This window comes from Artemia franciscana, chromosome 3 (assembly GCF_032884065.1).
Source record: "Artemia franciscana chromosome 3, ASM3288406v1, whole genome shotgun sequence".
Taxonomy (NCBI): Eukaryota; Metazoa; Arthropoda; class Branchiopoda; order Anostraca; family Artemiidae; genus Artemia; species Artemia franciscana.
In genome coordinates, this window is record NC_088865.1 from 10,640,782 (window position 1) to 10,660,906 (window position 20,125).

At 35.1% G+C, this 20,125-nt stretch overlaps 2 protein-coding genes across 6 annotated transcripts in view; one reads left to right on the plus strand and one right to left on the minus strand.

The window, feature by feature from the left end:
* LOC136024871 (exportin-T-like) overlaps nucleotides 1-15,372 on the plus strand; it is a 63,581-nt gene extending 48,209 nt beyond the window's left edge. Inside the window, exon 4 of the mRNA XM_065700393.1 lies at nucleotides 14,994-15,372. Within this exon, the coding sequence (XP_065556465.1) occupies nucleotides 14,994-15,140 (147 nt within the window). The 3' untranslated portion in view covers nucleotides 15,141-15,372. The remainder of the gene's footprint in view (nucleotides 1-14,993) is intronic.
* LOC136024873 (DNA-directed RNA polymerase II subunit RPB2-like) overlaps nucleotides 1-19,788 on the minus strand; it is a 28,074-nt gene extending 8,286 nt beyond the window's left edge. For 2 of the 5 annotated variants that reach the window (XM_065700394.1, XM_065700397.1), the window contains exons 1-2: nucleotides 19,665-19,788; nucleotides 7,894-7,955 (exon numbers count right to left, since the gene is read on the minus strand). In XM_065700394.1, coding sequence (XP_065556466.1) covers nucleotides 7,894-7,953 — 60 coding nt within the window. In that variant the 5' untranslated portion in view covers nucleotides 7,954-7,955; nucleotides 19,665-19,788. Of the gene's footprint in view, nucleotides 1-7,893; nucleotides 7,974-19,660 lie in introns of all 5 variants that reach the window. The other 3 variants (XM_065700396.1, XM_065700395.1, XM_065700399.1) reach the window with 3 other exon arrangements.
* Between the last annotated feature and the right edge of the window lie 337 nt (nucleotides 19,789-20,125).

Here is a 20,125-nt window from a genome sequence, read left to right on the forward strand (position 1 = left end):
AATTGCTTAAACATAATTTTTTTAAACATAAAAAAGCTAGTCCAAAAGCTAATTTCAAGTTCACTTGCGTCGAAGCGGCCAGTTTTTCACAAGTTGGTTGCCTTGTTTTTATGGCAATGCCAGTATTAGAATACTACACAAGTATTATAATTAGAACACTAGTATTCACGAAGACTAGTATTATAAAAACACTCGTATTACAACCAAGAACACTAGAAACATTGCAGTTTCAGATCAAGACGGTTGAAACATCACAACTGTGTAAAATTAATGTTTTCCTAATATATGGGGCAATTGGGCAAATCTTATGGGAGATTCTTCCTGTGGGTAGGTACGGGTGAAATGAACATTTTCCCTTTAATTGCAGTTTCTGGAGATACTACACTGCAAAATGTCATTTTGGAAAATGGTTTTTCCTCTTTTACCTCTCTCTAAAGCGTAAATTTCTTATCGGTTACTCGGTTTCCTATCGGCACTCGTCAAAATCAATTTGAAAACTTTTAAGTTCCCTATGACCACTCAGTTGTTTCACATGTCTCCCAAAAATCCAATTCTTTTGGACTCCTCTCCTCTCCGTGCGTCCAAGAAGTCACTGACTGGTTCAGGACTCCACCAGTTATTTGCCGAAACAATCCCAACCCCTCCTCTCTCAGACAACCTCCACCGTACTTCCCGCTAACAGCATCATCCTGCCTTATCATCCCCCCATATAAAGAAGACGCCCAATTTGTCTTATTTCAGGATCACCGGGAAAGCTTTCCCTAATCCCTTGCACTTTACTGAAAGTAAGGAACAAACCAAAACTTAAAACAAACACATATTCTGCTTATGAAGGGGGTTGTTTTCTCTTCAATGTCTTACTCTTTACTCTATATTTTGATTAAATAAAAAAAAAAAGTTCTTTTTTTAACTGAAAGTAAGGAGGGACATTAAAACTTAAAACGAACTGAAATTACTTCGTATATGAAAGGGGCTACTTCCTCATCAACGCCCCGCTCTTTACCCTAAAGTTTGACTCTTTCTCTCAATTCTTCTTTTTAAAACAGTAAAAAACTTTAGCGTAAAGAGCGGGGCCTTGATGAGGAAGCAGCCCCTTTCATATACGAAGTAATTTCTGTTCGTTTTAAGTTTTAATGTCGCTCCTTACTCAATGCATGTTTTGATTTTGGCTCTCCACAGAGGAATACTTAAAACGAAATTTGCATTTATATTTTTTTTTTTGGCTTAATAGCTTTCTCATAATTTTGATCGAATGATTTTGAGAAAAAAAGAGTGGGGAGAAGCCTAGTTGCTCTCCGATTTTCGGTTACTTAAAAAGGCAACTAGAACTTTTAATTCTTTACGAATCATTTATTAGTAAAAGATATACGTAACTTATAAATTAGCTTACGTAAAGAACTTTTGTATTCTCATGTTTTTATTAGATATATGAGGGGGTTCACCCCCTCGTCAGTACCTCGCTCTTTACACTAAAGCTTAAATTTTGTCCCAATTCATTAAGAATGACCTCTGAATCACAAAAGCCCCAGAATAAATAGTTGAAATTACTAAAAATACTTTAGCGTAAAGAGCGAGGTATTAGGAGGAGGTGAGTCCCTCATATGGGTAATAATTTCTGTTCGTTTTAAGTTTTAATGCTGCTTTTTAGTTCCAGCTGAAAAAAAACTTTTTCATATTTATTTTTTTCATTTTTTTTAAGTAATGCTAGTAAATCCTGCGCTCCCTTCATGGAAATTGTCTTCCCCCATGATAAATTCCTCGATGGAAACTTCCCCCAGCATATTCCCCTCTTCTCAACCCCTGCCTCAAACCACAAAATCCTCCTGAAAACGCCTGTACACTTCCCAATGACCATTACTATATGTAAGCACTAGTCAAAGTTTATAACTTGTAGCCCCTCCCACGGGGAATGTGGGGGAGTAAGTCGTCCCCGAAGACATAGTTATAATGTTTTTCGACTACGCTGAATAAAATGGCTATCTCAGAATTTTGATCTGTTGACTTTGGGAGAATAAATAGCATGGGAGGGGGCCTAGGTACCCTCCAATTTTTTCGGTCACTTAAAAGGGGCACTAGAACTTTTCATTTCCGTTAGAATGAGCCCTCTCGCAACATTCTAGGACAACTGGGTCGATACGATCACCCCTGGAAAAAAAAAACAATAAAAAACAAACAAATAAACATGCATCCGTGATCTGCCTTCTGGCAAAAAATACAAAATTCCACATTTTTGTAGATAGGAGCTTTAAACTTCTTCAGTAGGGTTCTCTGATACGTTGAATCTGATGGTGTGATTTTCGTTAAAATTCTATGACTTTTAGGGGGTGTTCCCCCTATTTTCTAAAATAACGCAAATTTTCTTAGGCTCGTAACTTTTGATGGGTAAGACTAAACTTGATGAAACTTAAATATTTAAAATCAGCATTAAAATGCAATTCTTTTGATGTAGCTATTGGTATCAAAATTCTATTTTTTAGAGTTTTGGTTACTATTTAGCCGGGTCGCTCCTTACTACAGTTCGTTACAACACAAACTGTTTGACTCTTCCTCACAACTCTACTTTTTAAAACAATGAAAACTTTAGCGTAAAGAGCGAGGCGTTGAGGGGACAGCCCTTTTTACATACTCAGTTTTTCCTAAATTTTGATTTCTGATTGTTAATCAGATCATGCCATATAATCCGGCTCCCTCAAGGTGGTTTCAGGCACCGTCCTCTGTCCCCACTCTGCACCCACCGACACTCTTTCATAACTAATGATTAAAAAAAACAAAAAACTTATTATTCTTATTAAACAGCCATTCTGCTTCAGGAGTTACTCTTAAACAATTGGGACGAAAAATTCAAAACTTACAATTAATTAAAAGTATACGTATGCTAAAGTTTATGTATACTATATACTAAACTATATATGTATGCTATATACTAAACTATACTAAGGTATACGCAATAATTTCTGTCCATTTTAAGTTTTGATGTAGCTTCTTACTTCCAGTTAAAAAAAACTTTTTTTAATTTTATTTAAGAATTAACAACGCTTCTTGACTACTAAGGTTCCTGCGTCGGCCCTGCAGTGCGTTCCTGCAGCGTGATTTGATCTCTGGGTCCCGTAAAACTTTTTTTAATTTAATTTTTAATCGTTCTCTCAAATAATGCCGGGAAATCTCGCTCCCCTCCATGAAAAATTCCTTCCTCCACGGAAAAATTCCACCATGGAAAGTTTCTTTCACATAAAAAAAAATACTCCCCCCCCCGCTCCAGGGAAATTCCTCCAAGACAATTCTATTCTAGCTGAAAATTCCACCCAGAAACTTTCTTGCGGGCGATCTCGGGTAAAAAATATTTCTTGAGCACTTTCATTTGAAAAAGACTAATTTCTGATTGTTTTTAACATCAGACCGGTAATCCCCTACTTGACAAGTTTCCCAACAAAAAGCCAGCAAAAGGGTATTTTCCAACATTTTTTAGAGGGGGGGGGGGTACTACAGAAACTTTTAAAAACGCATCGAAAATGTGAAATTGACATCTACGCCCTTATGATTTCTAGGTATATTTCTGGTTTACACCGTTATTCTGAACTTAAGAATAGCGCTAAACCCCAAAATGAGCAGAATTTATTCCGTACAGGAGGGGGATTGCCCCTTCCTTATCCTCACCTCCACTTCAAGGTCAAAGAAACTTCGGAATGTGCTCATTCCATCAGAAATTAATATTTCTAGTCTTTTTTTGTAGTCCAAGGGGATTGGAGACCAACCAGCTGCCTGGGGATAATTTCCACGGGGAGGGGGTATCTTCCATTTTTTTTCTGGAGAAGAGTATTTTTCGTAAGGGATTATTTACCACGTGTTTTTTTTTTGGGGGGGGGAGGGGTTAAACACCAGTCAGCAAAAAAGGACAAGAAATATATAAAAAAAGGCCGCTAATATCTTTAGATGCGTCAAACGAGACATGCTCAATGCCGGTATATACCAGAGTATAACATAAACGTGTACAATTAGAAAAAATTGTGCAGCTCCCTGACACGCCTACCAATTTTCATCGCCCTAGCACGTCCAGAAGCACCAAACTCGCCAAATCACTGAACCCCTCCCCCCAACTCCCCGAAAGAGAGCGAATCCAGTACGATTCTGTCAATCACGTATCAAGGACATTTATTTATTCTATCTACCAAGCTTCATCCTGATTCCTACACTCCAAGTGTTTTTCCAAGATTTCCCCCTCCAAATCCCCCACAATGTCAAAAGATCTGGTCGGGATTTGAAATAAGAGCTCTGAGACATGAATTCCTTCTCAAAATCAAATTTCATTACGATCTGATCATCTATTCTGTAAGATATAAATACCTCCAATTTTCATGTTTTCCAAGAATTCCGGTTCCCCCCTCCAACTCCCCCGAATGTCACAGGATCTGGTCGAAATTTGAAATTAGAACTTTAAAGCACAAGATCCTTCTAAATATCAAATTTCATTAAGATCTGGTCACTCTTTCGTAAGTTACAAATACCTCAATTTTCAAAATTACCCCCCCCCCCCCCCAATTCCACCAAAGAGAGAAGATCCGGTCCAGTTATGTCAGTCACGTATCTTAGACAGGTTTCTATTCTTCCCATCCAGTCTCATCCTGATCTCACCGCTTTAAGTATTTTCTAAGATTTCCGGTCCCCCCAACTGCCCCCCCCCCCCAATTACGCTTGATCCGGTTGAGATTTAAAATAAGATATCGGAGTTACGAGGTCCTTCTAAATATGAAGTTTCATGAAGATCCGATCACTCCTTCGTAAGTTAAAAATACGTCATTTTTCTTATTTTCAGAACTACCCCCCCCCCCACAATTGAGCGGATCCGTTCCAATTATGTAAATTACGTATGCAAGACTTCTGCTTATTTTTCCAACCAAGTTTCATCCCAATCCCTCCAATCTAAGCGTTTCCATCATTTTAGGTCTCCCCACCCCAAACTTCCCCCAATGTCACCAGATCCGGTCAGGATTTAAAATAAGAGCTTTGAGACACGATATCCTTCTAAAAATCAATTTCATGGAGATCCAATCACCCGTTCGTAAGTTAAAAATACCTCATTTTTTCTAATTTTTCAGAATTAACCCCCCCCTCCCAACTACCCCAAAGAGAGCGGATCCGTTCTGGTTATGTCAATCATGTATCTAGGACTCGTGTTTTTTTTTTCACCAAGTTTCATCCCGATCCCTCCACTCTAAGTGTTTTCCAATTTTTAGGTTTCTCCCTCCCAACTCCCCCCCCCCAATGTCACCAGATCCGGTCTGGTTTAAAATAAGAGCTCTGAGCCACGATATCCTTCTAAATATCAAATTTCATTGAGATCCGATCACCCGTTCGTAAGTTAAAAATACCTCTTTTTTTATTTTTTCAGAAATACCCCCCCCCCCCAACTACCCAAAAGAGAGCGGATCCGTTCCGCTTATGTCAATCATCTATCTAGGACTTGTTTTTATTTTTCCCACCATGTTTCATCCCGATCCCTCCACTCTAAGTGTTTTCCAAGTTTTAGGTTTCCCCCTCCCAACTCCCCGCCCCCATCACCAGATCCGGTCGGGATTTCAAAATAAGAGCTCTAAGACACGATATCCTTCTAAACATCAAATTTCATTGAGATCCGATCACCCGTTCGTAAGTTGAAAATACCTCATTTTTCTAATTTTTAAGACTTACTCCCCCCCCCCAACTACCCCAAAGAGAGCAAATCAGTTCCGATTGTCAATCATGTATCTGGGACTTGCGCTTATTTTCCCCATCAAGTTTCATCCCTCTACTCTAAGTGTTTTCCAAGATTTTAGGTTTCCCCCCTCCAACTCCCCCCGATGTCATCAAACCCAGTCGGGATTGAAAATAAGAGCTATGAGACACAATATCATTCCAAACATCAAATTTCATTAAGATCCAATCACCCACTCATAAGTTAAAAATACTTCCTTTTTTCTATTTTTCCGAATTAACCGGCCCCTACTCCCCCCCCCCCCAGATGGTTAAATCTCAACCGGATCAAGCGTAATTGGGGGGGGGGGCAGTTGGGGGTACCGGACATCTTAGAAAATACTTAAAGCGGTGAGATCAGGATGAAACTGGATGGGAAGAATAGAAACCTGTCTAAGATACGTGACTGACATAACTAGACCGGATCTGCTCTCTTTGGTGGACTGGGGGGGGAGAGTAATTTTGAAAATTGAGGTATTTGTAACTTACGAAAGGGTGACCAGATCTTAATGAAATTTGATATTTAAAAGGATTTTGTGCTTTAAAGTTCTAATTTCAAATTCCCACCAGATCCTTTGACATTCGGGGGAGTTGGAGGGGAAACCGGAATTCTTGGAAAACGTGAAAATTGGGGTATTTTTATCTTACTAATAGATGATCGGATCGTAATGAAATTTGATTTTTAGAAGGAATTCATGTCTCAGAGCTCTTATTTCAAATCCCGACCAGATCTTTTGACATTGGGGGGAGTTGGAGGGGAAAATCTTGGAAAAACACTTGGAGTGGAGGAATCGGGATGAAGCTTGGTGGATAGAACAAACAAATGTCCTTGATACGTGATTGACAGAATCGTACTGGATTCGCTCTCTTTGGAGGAGTTGGGGGTAGGGGTTCAGTGATTTGGCGAGTTTGGTGCTTCTGGACGTGCTAGGACGATGAAAATTGGTAGGCGTGTCAGGGAGCTGCACAATTTGACTTGATAAAGTCGTTTTCCCAGATTCGACCATCTGGGGGGGGGGGGGGGTAAAGGGAGAGGAAAAAATTAGAAAAAATTAGGTATTTATAACTTACGAGTGGGTGATCGGATCTTAATGAATTTTGATATTTTAGAAGGACATCGTGACTCAGAGCTCTTATTTTAAATCTTGACCGGCATTAAGCCTCTTATTTTCCTTTTTAAATCAATCTATTGATTCATAGAATTTTGTTAGAGCTCATATTATATGATCTCTTGGCTCTTAGCTCTTCTCGCCTCGTCACAAGTGCCATATGAGCTCTTAGCTCTTGTTCCTCTTTACAAATCTTTGTTTGTTTTGACAATAAGGACCTAATCATATCTTTTTGGTACAATTTTCCTTGTATCATATCTCTTAGATTCTGAGTAACTTTCAGACCCAAGTAAAAAAAAAAGTGATTTATACAGAAAAGATCAGGAATGCTGGAAAAAAATCTAAAAGTCTCTGAAGGTTTCATCTATAATTTGGGGTTTCGATTAAAAAGTTGGACAAGGGGCCCTATCGAATCCTCAAAACACTTGAAGGGTTGTTTCACATACAATTTAAAGATAGAGTAGCCTTACTAAGTTAAAAAGCAAATTAGAGCAATTTTAAATTTGGTTTAATTTCAATTTATTATGACATTTGTGTTTTTTAAGTTAATACAAACCTTCAAATTTACTAGCTCTAATAGAAGTACAATTTAAAAAGGATGAAGACAAATAAGTAGATGCCATGTAAATTTTGATCACAACTAATATTACTGAATACTGAACAAGACAAAACACAGAAGAAGGGCAAGCATTGATTATTGTATACTAATTTCCATTCCAAAAATAACATAATACTCAAACGTTTCAACAATGTATATAGAAGAGAGAGAGAGAGAGAGAGAGAGAGAGAGAGAGAGAGAGAGAGAGAGAGAGAGAGAGAGAGAGAGAGAGAGAGAGAGAGAGAAAGAGAGTGTAGAAAGAAGGAGAGAGAAGATCGCAAATAACAAACGTCATTTTAAACTAATTAATCAGATAGAGATAAAGAATATGGGGACAAAAAAATACAAAAGAGAGAGAAAAAACATCAACTAATTACTTAGACATGAAACTCAAATACAATGCTGAAAATTATATCATTTAAGCACTTTGAAAACAAAGGCACAAATCTTAAGACTTACCTGTGCTAGATTGCCCTGAACTAATGGAGTTTCCAATAGGTTAAGTATATTTCTGTTCATATCTGTAAAAAAGTGATGATCTAAAAAAAGGGACAATATAAAACCTGGTCAGGATTTAAAATAAGAGCTCTGAGACATGAGGTCCTTCTAAATATCAAATTTGAAAATACCCCACAAAGGGTAACCCATTCTTATGCTAAAAAATACCTCAGTTTTTCTAACTTTTCTGAATTAATACCCCCATTAACTCCCCCAAAGAGAGCAGATTCAGTCCAGTTACGTCAATCATGAATATAGACCTTGAGCTTATTCTTCTCATCAAGTTTCATCCTGATCTCTCCACTCTAAGTGTTTTCCGAGATTTCCAGCCCCCCCCCCCAATGAAATTGGATCCAGTCAGGATTTAAACTAAGAGATCTGAGTTGCCATGTCCTTCTAAATGTAAAAGTTCATTAAGATCCGATCACACCTTTGTAAGTTAAAAATACCTCATTTTTTCAAATTAACTGTCCATCCCCACCCCTCCACCCCCAGATGGTTGAATCAAGGAAAAAACTATTTCTAATTTAACTTAGTCTTGTGCCTGATACGCCTGTCAAATCCCGTTGTCCTAGCTTATTTGGAAGTGCCTAAACTAGCAAAACCAGGAATGACAGACCAACAGAATTTGAGATTGCTATATGTCACTTGGGTCATTCCATGTCAAATCACCCAGTAAATAATTATTTTGAAACCCACCTCTTTAGATTTTGATGAAACTTGGCACAATTATTGCATTCGCTATCCTATTGATAAACACTAAATTGTATTTCTCTATCTCTTATAGTTTTTTTTTCTACAAATTCTTTAATTTTCTGAATTTAACATGATTTTAGGCCTTGGATTTTGCATCTTGCAATGTATCTTGTAGCTTAAAAAATTAATATCTTGAAAACTATTTGAGATATCACCATGAGACTTTGCATAATATTTAATTAATATATTTAAAATAAAGAAAAAATACATTCACTAACCTATCTCAACTCCAAAAAAATAATAAAAATATTATAATCAGAATTTTTTTTTTATTTGTAGACCATTGTTGGGATTTACTATAATTGCAATATCTCATGTCTCAGACCTGGTAGAGTGTTCATATTTTTATATAAATACTCTTAGATACATAGGCTAACAGATAAACAAAACAGATTTATGGCTTTTTCACATTATTATTTGATCTTTATCAAAAATTATTTGATTATTTTATTATCTACTATTTTCTCAGGTACAGAACTCTTTTCCGACCTGTCAGCATATATCCCATTTGTGGAAATCCTTTCCACCATGTCAGCCCTTAACACCCCTTCCAAAAAACCTTACACCTTCCAAAAAATTACAATCTGTATCAGAATTAACCGAGGACGAAAAAGAATTAATTCAACTTAGATCTGGAATCGATTTAATTGAATTTAAAAATGTTTGTTCCCATCACAGCTACTACTTTCTTTGTGTATTTGAAAAATATCAAACAAAATGCATAGAACCATTAAAAAAACACACAAAAAGCCAATAAAAAAGTCACTAAGAAATGTATCTTTAAGTTTTTCAAAACAATTGTGTGAAAAAAATATTTTTATTAAACCTGGACAAAAGATATGCCCTTCATGTCGAAACTTCTGTGAAGAAAAAACTATAATCACTGAAAATGAATCTGATGACGAACTAATGATTGAATTGGATTCGTTTGAATCTAGAAATGTCTCCCTTTCACAAACAAATGCAGCCTTAAATGATTTGGGTTTTCTAATTAAACTTCATAATTTGCAACCACATAGTAAGGGATTGTATTACAAAAGAAAGGTTGAAAAAGTAACAAAAGAAGTAAAGAAAAAAATCTCCAAAGCTCTAGATTATGACATTGAAATATCAGAAGATGAAAAAGAAGACGAAAGAAATTTTATCGAAAAAGCAGAAAATTTTGATAGGCTTGTGGGGCTTTTAAAAGAAAAACTTATGTCTGTTGGGAGATCCCAAAAAGTCCAGATTCTGACTTTGGTGCCAGAATCTTGGAGACAGAAAAAAGTTTCTACAGAATTTCAGGTGACCGAATATATGGTAAAACAAGCAAGAAAACTTAAACGAGAGAAAGGTATCTTAGCCATCCCTGACCCTAAAAAAGGTAACACACTCTCCGAAAACACAGTTAAACTTGTCACAGACTTTTACCAAAATGATGAGAATTCAAGAGTTTTACCTGGAGCAAAAGATAAAGTGAGCATTAAAAAAAATATTTATATTCAAAAAAGACTTATTCTCAGTAATTTAAGAGAGCTTTACTCTTGTTTAAAATGGGAATGCCCCAACTTGAAAATAGGATTCTCGAAATTTTGCAGTATAAGACCAAAGTGGTGTGTCCTTGCTGGGTCAGCAGGTACCCATACAGTATGTGCATGCAGCATACACCAGAATGTGAAATTGTTACTAGATGCTGTAAAAATTGAAGAAAGTTGCATAGATTTGATCAAGATGTTGGTTTGTAATGTTGAAAACAGTGAGTGTATGCTACGCCATTGTGACAACTGTCCGTCTGATGATGCCCTGATTGAATACTTAACTGCAAAATTGAGCAAAGATTATTATTTAGAAGAAGAAATAATTATAAGCCAATGGGTTAATACTGACAGGACAGAAATAGTTAAGCAATCAATCAGCGTTGAAGGCTTTATTTCTTTACTGAGCAAATCTGTAGAAAACCTAATTCCAAATTCATATATTACAAAATCAGTCTATAACTTTCAAAAAACTGAAAGAAGATCCGCCTTTGAATACAGCAATCGTAGTAATGGATTTTATTGAAAATTATTCTTACACCATTCAAAATGAAATTCAAAGTTATCACTGGAACAGAGGTGGATGCAAAATTCATCCAGTTCGACTCTACTTGAAAAAGGATGATAAAGTTTTATTTTCGAACCATTGTTTCATAAGTGATGATTTACAACATGACACTTGTTTTGTGAATTACGTACAAAAAAAATTTCAAAATGGCTGAAAGAAAATCATCCCAAAATGAACCAAGTTCATTATTTCACTGACGGCTGTGCTGGTCAATACAAAAATAGAAATAGTTTCAAAAACCTAACAAACCATCATGAAGACTTTGGAAGGAAAGCCAAACATTCATTCTTTGCAACAAGCCACGGGAAATCAATATGTGATGGCTTGGAAGGAACTGTAAAGAGATTTTTGAGAAAAGCCAGCCTTCAACTTTCAGATGAAAATCAAATCAAGACAGCAACTGCAGTTTAAGTCAACATTGAAAAAATAAACTTTCACTTTATTGACAAAAAAATGCTAAAGCTTTCAGATTGGAGTTAGCGTCACGTTTTTTAACCACCAAGACTATTCCCAGTACTAGAAGTTTAAAATATTTCAAACCATTAAATACAAATGAAATTGAAATAAGGAGGACTACTGATATTCCTAATCCAACTCTAATATTCTCTTTTGATTCTGCTATGGATTGGGTCTGCATTCAACCATCTTTAAACGATTATGTGGCTGCAAACTACGATGTAAAGTGGTACTTTGGACTTGTTAAAACTGTGTTTCATGAAGAAGAAGATGCTGAAATTCTTTTTCTTTGCCCTCCAGGACCTGCTGCCAGCTTTTACTGGCCTCAAAGAGGAGACTTGTGCATAATACCGTTGGAGCACATTATCAGTACAGTTGATGCACCACAATGAAGTAGCACTGGCAGAATGTACTACTTCAAAAAAGAGTGTATCAGAAAAACAGAAGAGTGTTGGATGAAGTGGAAAAAATATAACAAGCAGAACTAATAATTGCTGTAAAAGATATTGATTCTTAGACTTCAGTTTTTATTTTATTTCACATTTATTAAATGTAAGTAAACCACAAATTTATAATTTCTTAATAATATTCTACTTTTTGGAATATTAACTAAACATGTGAAAAAGCCATATATCTTTTTTGTTTATCTGTTAGGCTAGGTATCAAGGAGTATGTAAAAAAAAAAATATGAACACCCTACCAGGTCTGAGACCTGAGATATTGCAATTTTAGTAAATCATGATAACAGTTTAAAAAAAAAAAAAAAAATTCTGATTGTAATATTTTTATTATTTTTTGGAGTCGAGATAGTTCAGTGAATGTATTTTTTCTTTATTTTAAATATATTAATTAAATATTATGCAAAGTTTCATAGTGATATCTCAAATAGTTTTCAAGATATTAATTTTTTAAGCTACAAGTTACATTGCAAGACACGAAAACCGAGGCTTAAAATCACGTTAAATTAAGAAAATTAAAAAATTTGTAGAAAAAAAAAACTAAAATAGATAGAGAAATAAAATTTGGTATTTATCAATAGGATAGAAATGCAACAATTGTGCCAAGTTTCATCAAGGTCTAAAGAGGTGACTTGACATGGAATGACCCACTTGGTAAATACCAAGTACCACAAAAACTAAAATTTTCATCTATTTATTTATTAGAAAATCTGTTATACAGTCAGTAGTTTACTCAATAGAAAAGAGAATAAATCAAATAGAAAAAACAAAACAGAAAAACAAACTGATTTGAAGACAAACAAGAAGTTATGTATGTAACAGATAACAAAGAATAAAAACAAGAAATAACATGACCAATCTCATATCAAATGAATAAAACTGTACTTTAATGCTTCCCAAATAGTAGTAAGTTCATGTCTACAATTTGTACCAACTCCCAAACCTGAAGAATACACACAATACTAACAGAAGATGCCAGGGATGATTTTCTACCACTCTATACTCATTTCTGTTTAATTATATGTACATATTTAAAAAAGGAAAGTAAAATATACTAGAATTGGGCCCAATATGAGACCCACTTAGGTTTTGGTATGCTTTTCAATAACCTGGGAGATAGCTATTACATGATCATTAATTTTGTATCAACTTTGCTTAATCCCAATTTGGGATTTTTCAAAAATCTGCAATATATTTATGTGGCTGAAAATTTTATATATATATCATGAATTGCAATTTTGGCACTAGAACCAGAGAAAAAGAAACCAATAGCTGAAAATTAAGGTAAAATGTTATAGGCAAATTTCTAAGACTTAGAAATCAGAAAATGATTAGAAACTTGCCAATACCTTCACAGAGTATATTTTTGGTCATAGATTCATTACTGAAAGTTTCATTTCCTAACCTAACCTCTTTCCAAGATAGCAAAAATGAGTAAGGTTTAGGGTGAACAACATTTGACAATAAAAGTCATTGGTCCTTTATATACTAGGCAACAAATATTGTCATTTACTCTTATATAGAAAGCACTACAAAGTCAAACAAAAGACAATATTTTGTTTCCTTAAACTTGGAGAATGATAAAAAGTCTTCTGTATGACTTTTTAAACATCAAATTATTAGCAAGAAGTATGGAAAAGGTAAACAGATGACTTTTGGGTTATCTCCTTTAATCTATGTGACCCACTAAAATGTCATATGGAAGAAATTATATTAACCCAGTGATACATAGAGAAAACAACAAAGTCATACAGATATAGCCTATGCCTACATGATTTCATATACTGAGCAACCTAAATAAAATCTTACAGCTGACTTTTTACCTTGTATTATTACAATACAGTAGCCTAAATATAGTCATACAAATGACTTTTTGGCAACACAAACTTTTTTCTTTACACCTGAACAACAGAATATTGTCAATTACTACTATTTAGAATGTAGGATAAAGACAGAAGACAATATCATGCTTTCTTTAATTATTTAGAATGATATAAATTCATACAGATGACTTTGTATGTCTCATTCTTACTCGACCAAGCCAAACATTCATACCTGTTGCTGAAGCTTATCAGGTGCATGAGGATGTGATTGATTGGATTGGAGCATTCCTAACTGGCAGATCTCAACGTGTCATGATCTACACTGATAATGACGATCCAGTTTTCTCCTCCACTTCCCCGGTTATAAGCGGCGTCCCACAGGGAACCATCCTTGGGCCAACGTTGTTCACCATATATATTAACGACTGTACAACTTATCTATGCAACCTTTTAACATTATATGCTGACAACTGTAAGCTCATTGGGCCTGCTGAAACTGAAGAAGAAAGAGCCTGCATTCAGCTGGACCTTGACAGGCTATCCTCTTGGTCATCAACTTGGGCCCTACAATTCAATGCAACAAAATGCAAGGTACTGCACTTAGGGCACAATAACCCCCACCATCCCTACCATATAGGGTGTGATCAGTTGGAAGCAGTTTCCAAGGAAAGAGACTTAGGCGTCATTGTGGACAAAGATTTAAAATTCCACAGCCACACTCAGGCTCAGGTTGCAAAAGCTAATCGAGCTCTTGGACTCATTAAGCGCTCTTTTGTAACCAGAAAGTCATGTGTGGTTATAAAACTTTATAAATCCCTTGTCTGTCCCCACCTTGAGTTTGGCTTGACTTTGGCCTTTCCCCAAAATAAAATGGACACAAGAGCCCTTGAAAGTGTCCAAAGGAGAGCAACCAAACTGGTCCGTGGCTTAAATAATGTCCCTTACCAGGATCGCCTAGGATCTCTGAGACTTCCAACCGTCACCTATTGAAGATATAGAGGAGATGTGATCATGGCACGCAAAATTTTCAAATCCGGTCACCTGAACCAGATCTTCACCCCCTCTTTGGCTAACAATTCAAGAGGTCACAGTCTTAAGCTTCACCTGCCTGGATGTCGGAGAAGGGAACAGCATGGTTTCTTTTCCATTCGGGTGGTCCCCCTCTGGAATAGCCTATCCGAGTCTACCATCCAAGCTGAGACTCCCCACTCCTTCAAGGCTGGAGTTGACAGGGACTGGGAGAGGGCCAAGTAGAGGCTGGACTGGGAAGCTAAGCCAACATAATTACATCACTCACCACCAGCAAGAACCACAGGAGGATCTACCACCTTATCTCGCTGGCAAATGCGATTTAAGGTAATTAAAGGTAATAAATAAAGTCATACAGATAACTTTCTATGTCTCAAACTATTACAGACCAAACATGAATAAACTCATACAAAAGACTTTTTATACCTTGTGTGTAATTATATATTTCTATTTCTAGAGAAAAGATGATCATTACTCAAATGTTTTTGAAAATTCAGCTAAGGCCAATAATTACCCCCTGATGAGAATCACTGTAAAGGAGCTTGCACAAATGAACTTTATAAGCAAAATAGTTTACAAAACACTGAAGTTTCATGGTGGGTGAATCCAGCAGTCAAATCAAGCAAGCAATCAATTTTCATGAAGATTTTATTAATAAATGTCAATTTAAATTGTATTATATTTTCTAGTAGGCTTTGTGGAAAACTTGTTCCCTTAAATATACTAACAGGTGTCTACACTTTATTTGATTCTAAACATTACAAAGTCCAAGTTATCTAGTTCAAAAAAGGTGTCTAATGTGTTAAAGATTTGTGATGTGAAAAATTGTTTTTAAAAACTGCAATAAAAATTAAACTTCAATACAAATGGCAAGGGATGATGCATTAGAATATTGTCCTAAATAAAATCATACAGATGACTTTTTACTTGTATTATAATAGTGTCCTAAATAAAGTCATGTGGATGACTTTTTAATATAGACTATGCTTCTAATATAGAACACTAGATCTAAGAATAAAATCTAACAGATGACTTTTCTGTTTTTTTTCCCCTTAAAACTAAATGATGCACTGAAATGTCATACAGAAGAAATTAAGTGGTATATACAGGGACAGGGTATACAGTGGGACATGGTACTTATCTACCATCTAGCATTCTTTGGAAAACCTAATAAAGCCATCTAGTATAGTTCATTCAATGGCAGACATGACAGTTCTATCATTTTGGTAAGTTGCTATTTTCGTTTTTGAGAAAATTGACTTAAAAGTTTCAGCTATACTGGGAGAAGTGGCATGTAGTGGGACATGTCCCAGTATATACCATGCAACCTCTACTTGCCTGACACTTTTTGCAGAATGGCCCAATTTTGACTTTAGATGCTTGTTTGCCTGTCATTCCACACAAATTAATTATCCTGTGTCAATTCTAAATTATTGTTTCAACCTGCCTGAGAGTCTAGGCAGGCATGACTTGGTAAAAGATAGCATACAAATATTGGTCCAATAAGAGAGGAACAATTAACCCCACTGATTATCCATGCTATTTTAACCAAACACTTGGAAAACCATAGGTTATCTTAGCTCTATGACTATCTACCTTGGTTCTACTGTCATTTTAACCAAATACCTAGAAAACTATAGGTTCTGTCACTATCTTAGCTCTATGACTGTCTACCTTGGTTCTACTGCCCTAGGAATGATGCATGGACAGATAATAGATAGACATATCTATTAACGCATAAAATAACATCATTTTTATATAGTTCTAATAAGGAGGGAATTAATGCCAAAATTGCATTGATTCCCTAATGATAGTTTGGACTATCTGCCTTAGCTTTTTCTTCAATTAGCCATTACTTGATGCCCACAACTATTCCATTTTAATTCAAAAATCAACATGAATTCTTACAGTTCAGTCTATACATAGCATTTTTTCTTATCTGTTATTATCTTATCTGTTATTTATGTGTATCCTAATGATAAAAATTGCTTATACATCTTTTTTTTCACATTTGACATCAGAATAGAAGAAAATGCCATAATTTCTAAGAGCTAAGTGGGAGAAATATTCTAAATTGGTTGCTGAAAAGAAAGTTGACCAGCATTTCATGATTAAAGCAGCTATTGTCAACCTAGAAGGCGGCTTATCAATTAGTGCAGTGGTGGAAAAACATGGAGTGTCATGTTCAGCCCTTCACAGACACTACCAAAAACATTCAAAACTCAGTGATGATGAAAAAGCCCATTACAGTGGTGCCCAAAAGTTTGGATTTGCTACTATTTGTATGCCTGAAGAAGAAGCATTGCTCTCTCAATACCTGCTGCAAGCATGCAGAATATGTTATGGTTTGACCAGTCAAGACACCAGAACCCTTGGTTGCAACTATGCCATTGCAAACAATAAGACTGTACCAAACAGCTGGACATACTCTAAAAAAGTTGGTATAGACTGGTTAGCTGGATTTTGGGCTCAAAACCCAGAGCTTTTGCTTAGAAAGCCAGAGGCAACAAGTTTGGGACATGCCACAAGCTTTAAGAAGCACAATGTACAGGATTTTTCTCCAACTTGCAATCAGATTTGAAGAGAACTCCATTTACAGCAAGCAACAAATTCAACTGTAATGAAACCTCAGTCACCGCTGTTCAAATATTCCAAAAAGCCTACTTGAAAATAAAACACAATTTAAATTGACATTTAATCAAAATATCATCATACAAAATTGAGTGTTTGCTTGATTCACCCATTATGAAACTTCAGTGTTTTTGTAAACTATTGTGCTTATGAAGTTCATTTGTGCAAGCTCCTTTACAGTGATTCACACCAGGGGATCATCTTTGGCTTTGTATGACTTTATTCAGTAAATGTTTTGCATTTCATATAATTGACTTAACAATAAAGTGAATATACCAATTGATGCCATTTTTTATGTTCTTTATAAATATAATAATTGCATCTATTGCAAATTGAAATTTAAGTACTTTTTGACCTAACCTAAACCAAACTAACCTAACTAACCAAACCTAACTATAAATAATTTTGGTGCTGAGAAAACATAACATTATTTTGTCAAAAATGACCAAAACACATACTTTAATTGACAATTTGGCATCAAGGAAGAAAAAAATGGCATAAATGGCAGAACAAAATTTACTTATTCACCTTAATTGCAGAAAATCAGTGCTTGTAGATTATATAACAATAAAAAATGGATTTATAATGAAACAGTAAGTTTGAGACTAATGTTTTAAAGTTTGGGACCAATGTTTTATAGTCTGAGACTAATGTTTTAAGCCTTTTTTATACCCCATATTTCAATTTCAAGGTCATTTTCAAGAGCTCAAAAAATGCTTCAATTTTAATTTGCAATAGAAGTGATTATAATATTTGTAAAGAACATTTAATCTTTATTCATATTTGTTCTATAACAATTTGAAGTGTAGGAAGTCCTCTGTATGACTTTATTCATGTTTGCTCTATCATAGCATGAGGTATAAAGAGTCATCTGTAGGACGTAATTTATGCTTGCTCTATAAAAGAATGAGGCATACAAAGTCATCTGAATGACTTTCTACCATTCTAAATAATTAGAGAAAGCATGATATTGTCTTCTGTTTGACTTTACACTGCATTCTAAATAGCAGTAATTGACAATATTCTATAGCTCAGATAAAGGTAAAAAAAATTCTATATTGACATATGCACGTAATACAAGGTTTATATTAACAGACTATTCAAGATGCTAAGAAATAAACTTACCTCTATAGTCAGAATTGAATCCTGAATCTAAATTAACATGGATTTATATTGGAATTGAACTTTACCCCCACCCCTACATAGCCTATACCAATTCAGGGTATATAGCCTATTTGCACATTAAAGGAGTGAGGTAAATTACAAACTTACCTCTATAGATAGAATGATAAATATTTTGCAGTTCATATAATTGACATACCAATAAAGTGAACATACTCTTGTATGCCTTTTTATGTGTTCTTTACTGATATAATAATCACGTCTATCACAAATTCAAATTAAGCACTTTTAGAGCTCTTAAAAATGACAAAAATATGGGGTATAAAAAGCTTTAACACATTAAAACCTTGGTCTAAAATGTACTATTTCATTATAAGTCTATCTTTTAATGTTATATAATCCATAAGCACAGATTTTCTGTGATTAAGTTGGATAGATAAGTTTTATTTTGCTGTTTATGCTATTTTCTTCTTCCTTGATGCCAAATTTTCAATTAAAGTATCCTATGTGCTTTTGGTTGTTTTTGAAGAGATAATACTAGAATACATTTTCTCAGCACCAAAATTATTTATAGTTAGGTTAGGTCACAATTTGAGTTTGTGATATTAACTACTTATCATATTTATAAAGAGTAGCCTATTTTTTTATTCTCTTTTTGAAATATAGGCCTATTTCCTAAATTTTGAAAAAAAATACTTGATATGGCTCAAAATTCTACTCAAATAACAGGAATTACATTTTCAGAACTACAGGCAGATAAAAAGCAACTAGTAACTGAAAATTAAGATAAAATGTTGTTTTGTCAAAATTTCAATAGGTAATAGACCTGTCATGTAGGCAAACTTCAGGGCCCTCTAGAGGGAGGAGTGAAGGTTGGTACTTTGAAATACCTTCCTGGGACATACTTTAGCCTGTAGACCCATCCCTAAAAGTTTCATTTTCCTAACCTAAACCCTTTCCAAGATGACTAGCAAGAAGTCAATTAACAAGAATTTTACCCAAAAATTTGTTATTTTTGAGGGTCAATAAAGAGCTTAAAACAAAATGTAAACCTAAACAGCTGTGTTTGTAACTAACAAAAAATGCACAAAGTGGTATACTCTCTTTAATTTAAGGTACAAAATATAGACTGTCCCATAGGCTATTTACCAGAAAACCATCAGTTTTGCCTCAATGAGAACAATGAATTTTGGATAAAGGACGCAATTCATGGTATATATTTGCACATTAATGAAGTGGAGTATGTACTCTGTTAATCTAGGCCTATAGGTTAACCATGCGCACCAAAGGACTGCAGCTTTTGTTAGCCTAGTTTTCGATTAAAACAGGTCGAAGACTATACATCTATAGAAGGTAAAAAGAGCTTTATACTTACTATTTTATTTTAATAGGTCTCAGCCAGCCAAAGGGCTGGCTGAAAGGGCGGCCAAAGTGCTAGTACGCTATCCTCTACACCCAATTTGAAGAAAAGGTCCCGGAAGTATTGATGATGGTGATAAGAGAACATCCGAGCAGTGTTGCCACATTTTCGGTCTATAGATATATCCCCCTGAGTGTCCGTAAATGTCATACTTAAGCCCTGTCATAATTGATGTATCGACTTGTCTTTAATTGGTAGATAGTGGTAATAAGACAAGGCTCCTTGAATTAAGTACTAAGAATTTTCAATTTAATCACATCAGCAAAATTAATCCTTGTCAATATTATTTTCTTCAAAGCCACCCAATCTTCTTGTTAAATTATGAACGAGATTTTTGATTCACCATTCACAGTGAACTAAACTTCAGTAACTATGCTAAGAAATATGTGGCTAGTTCACTATAACCTTTCCACTCC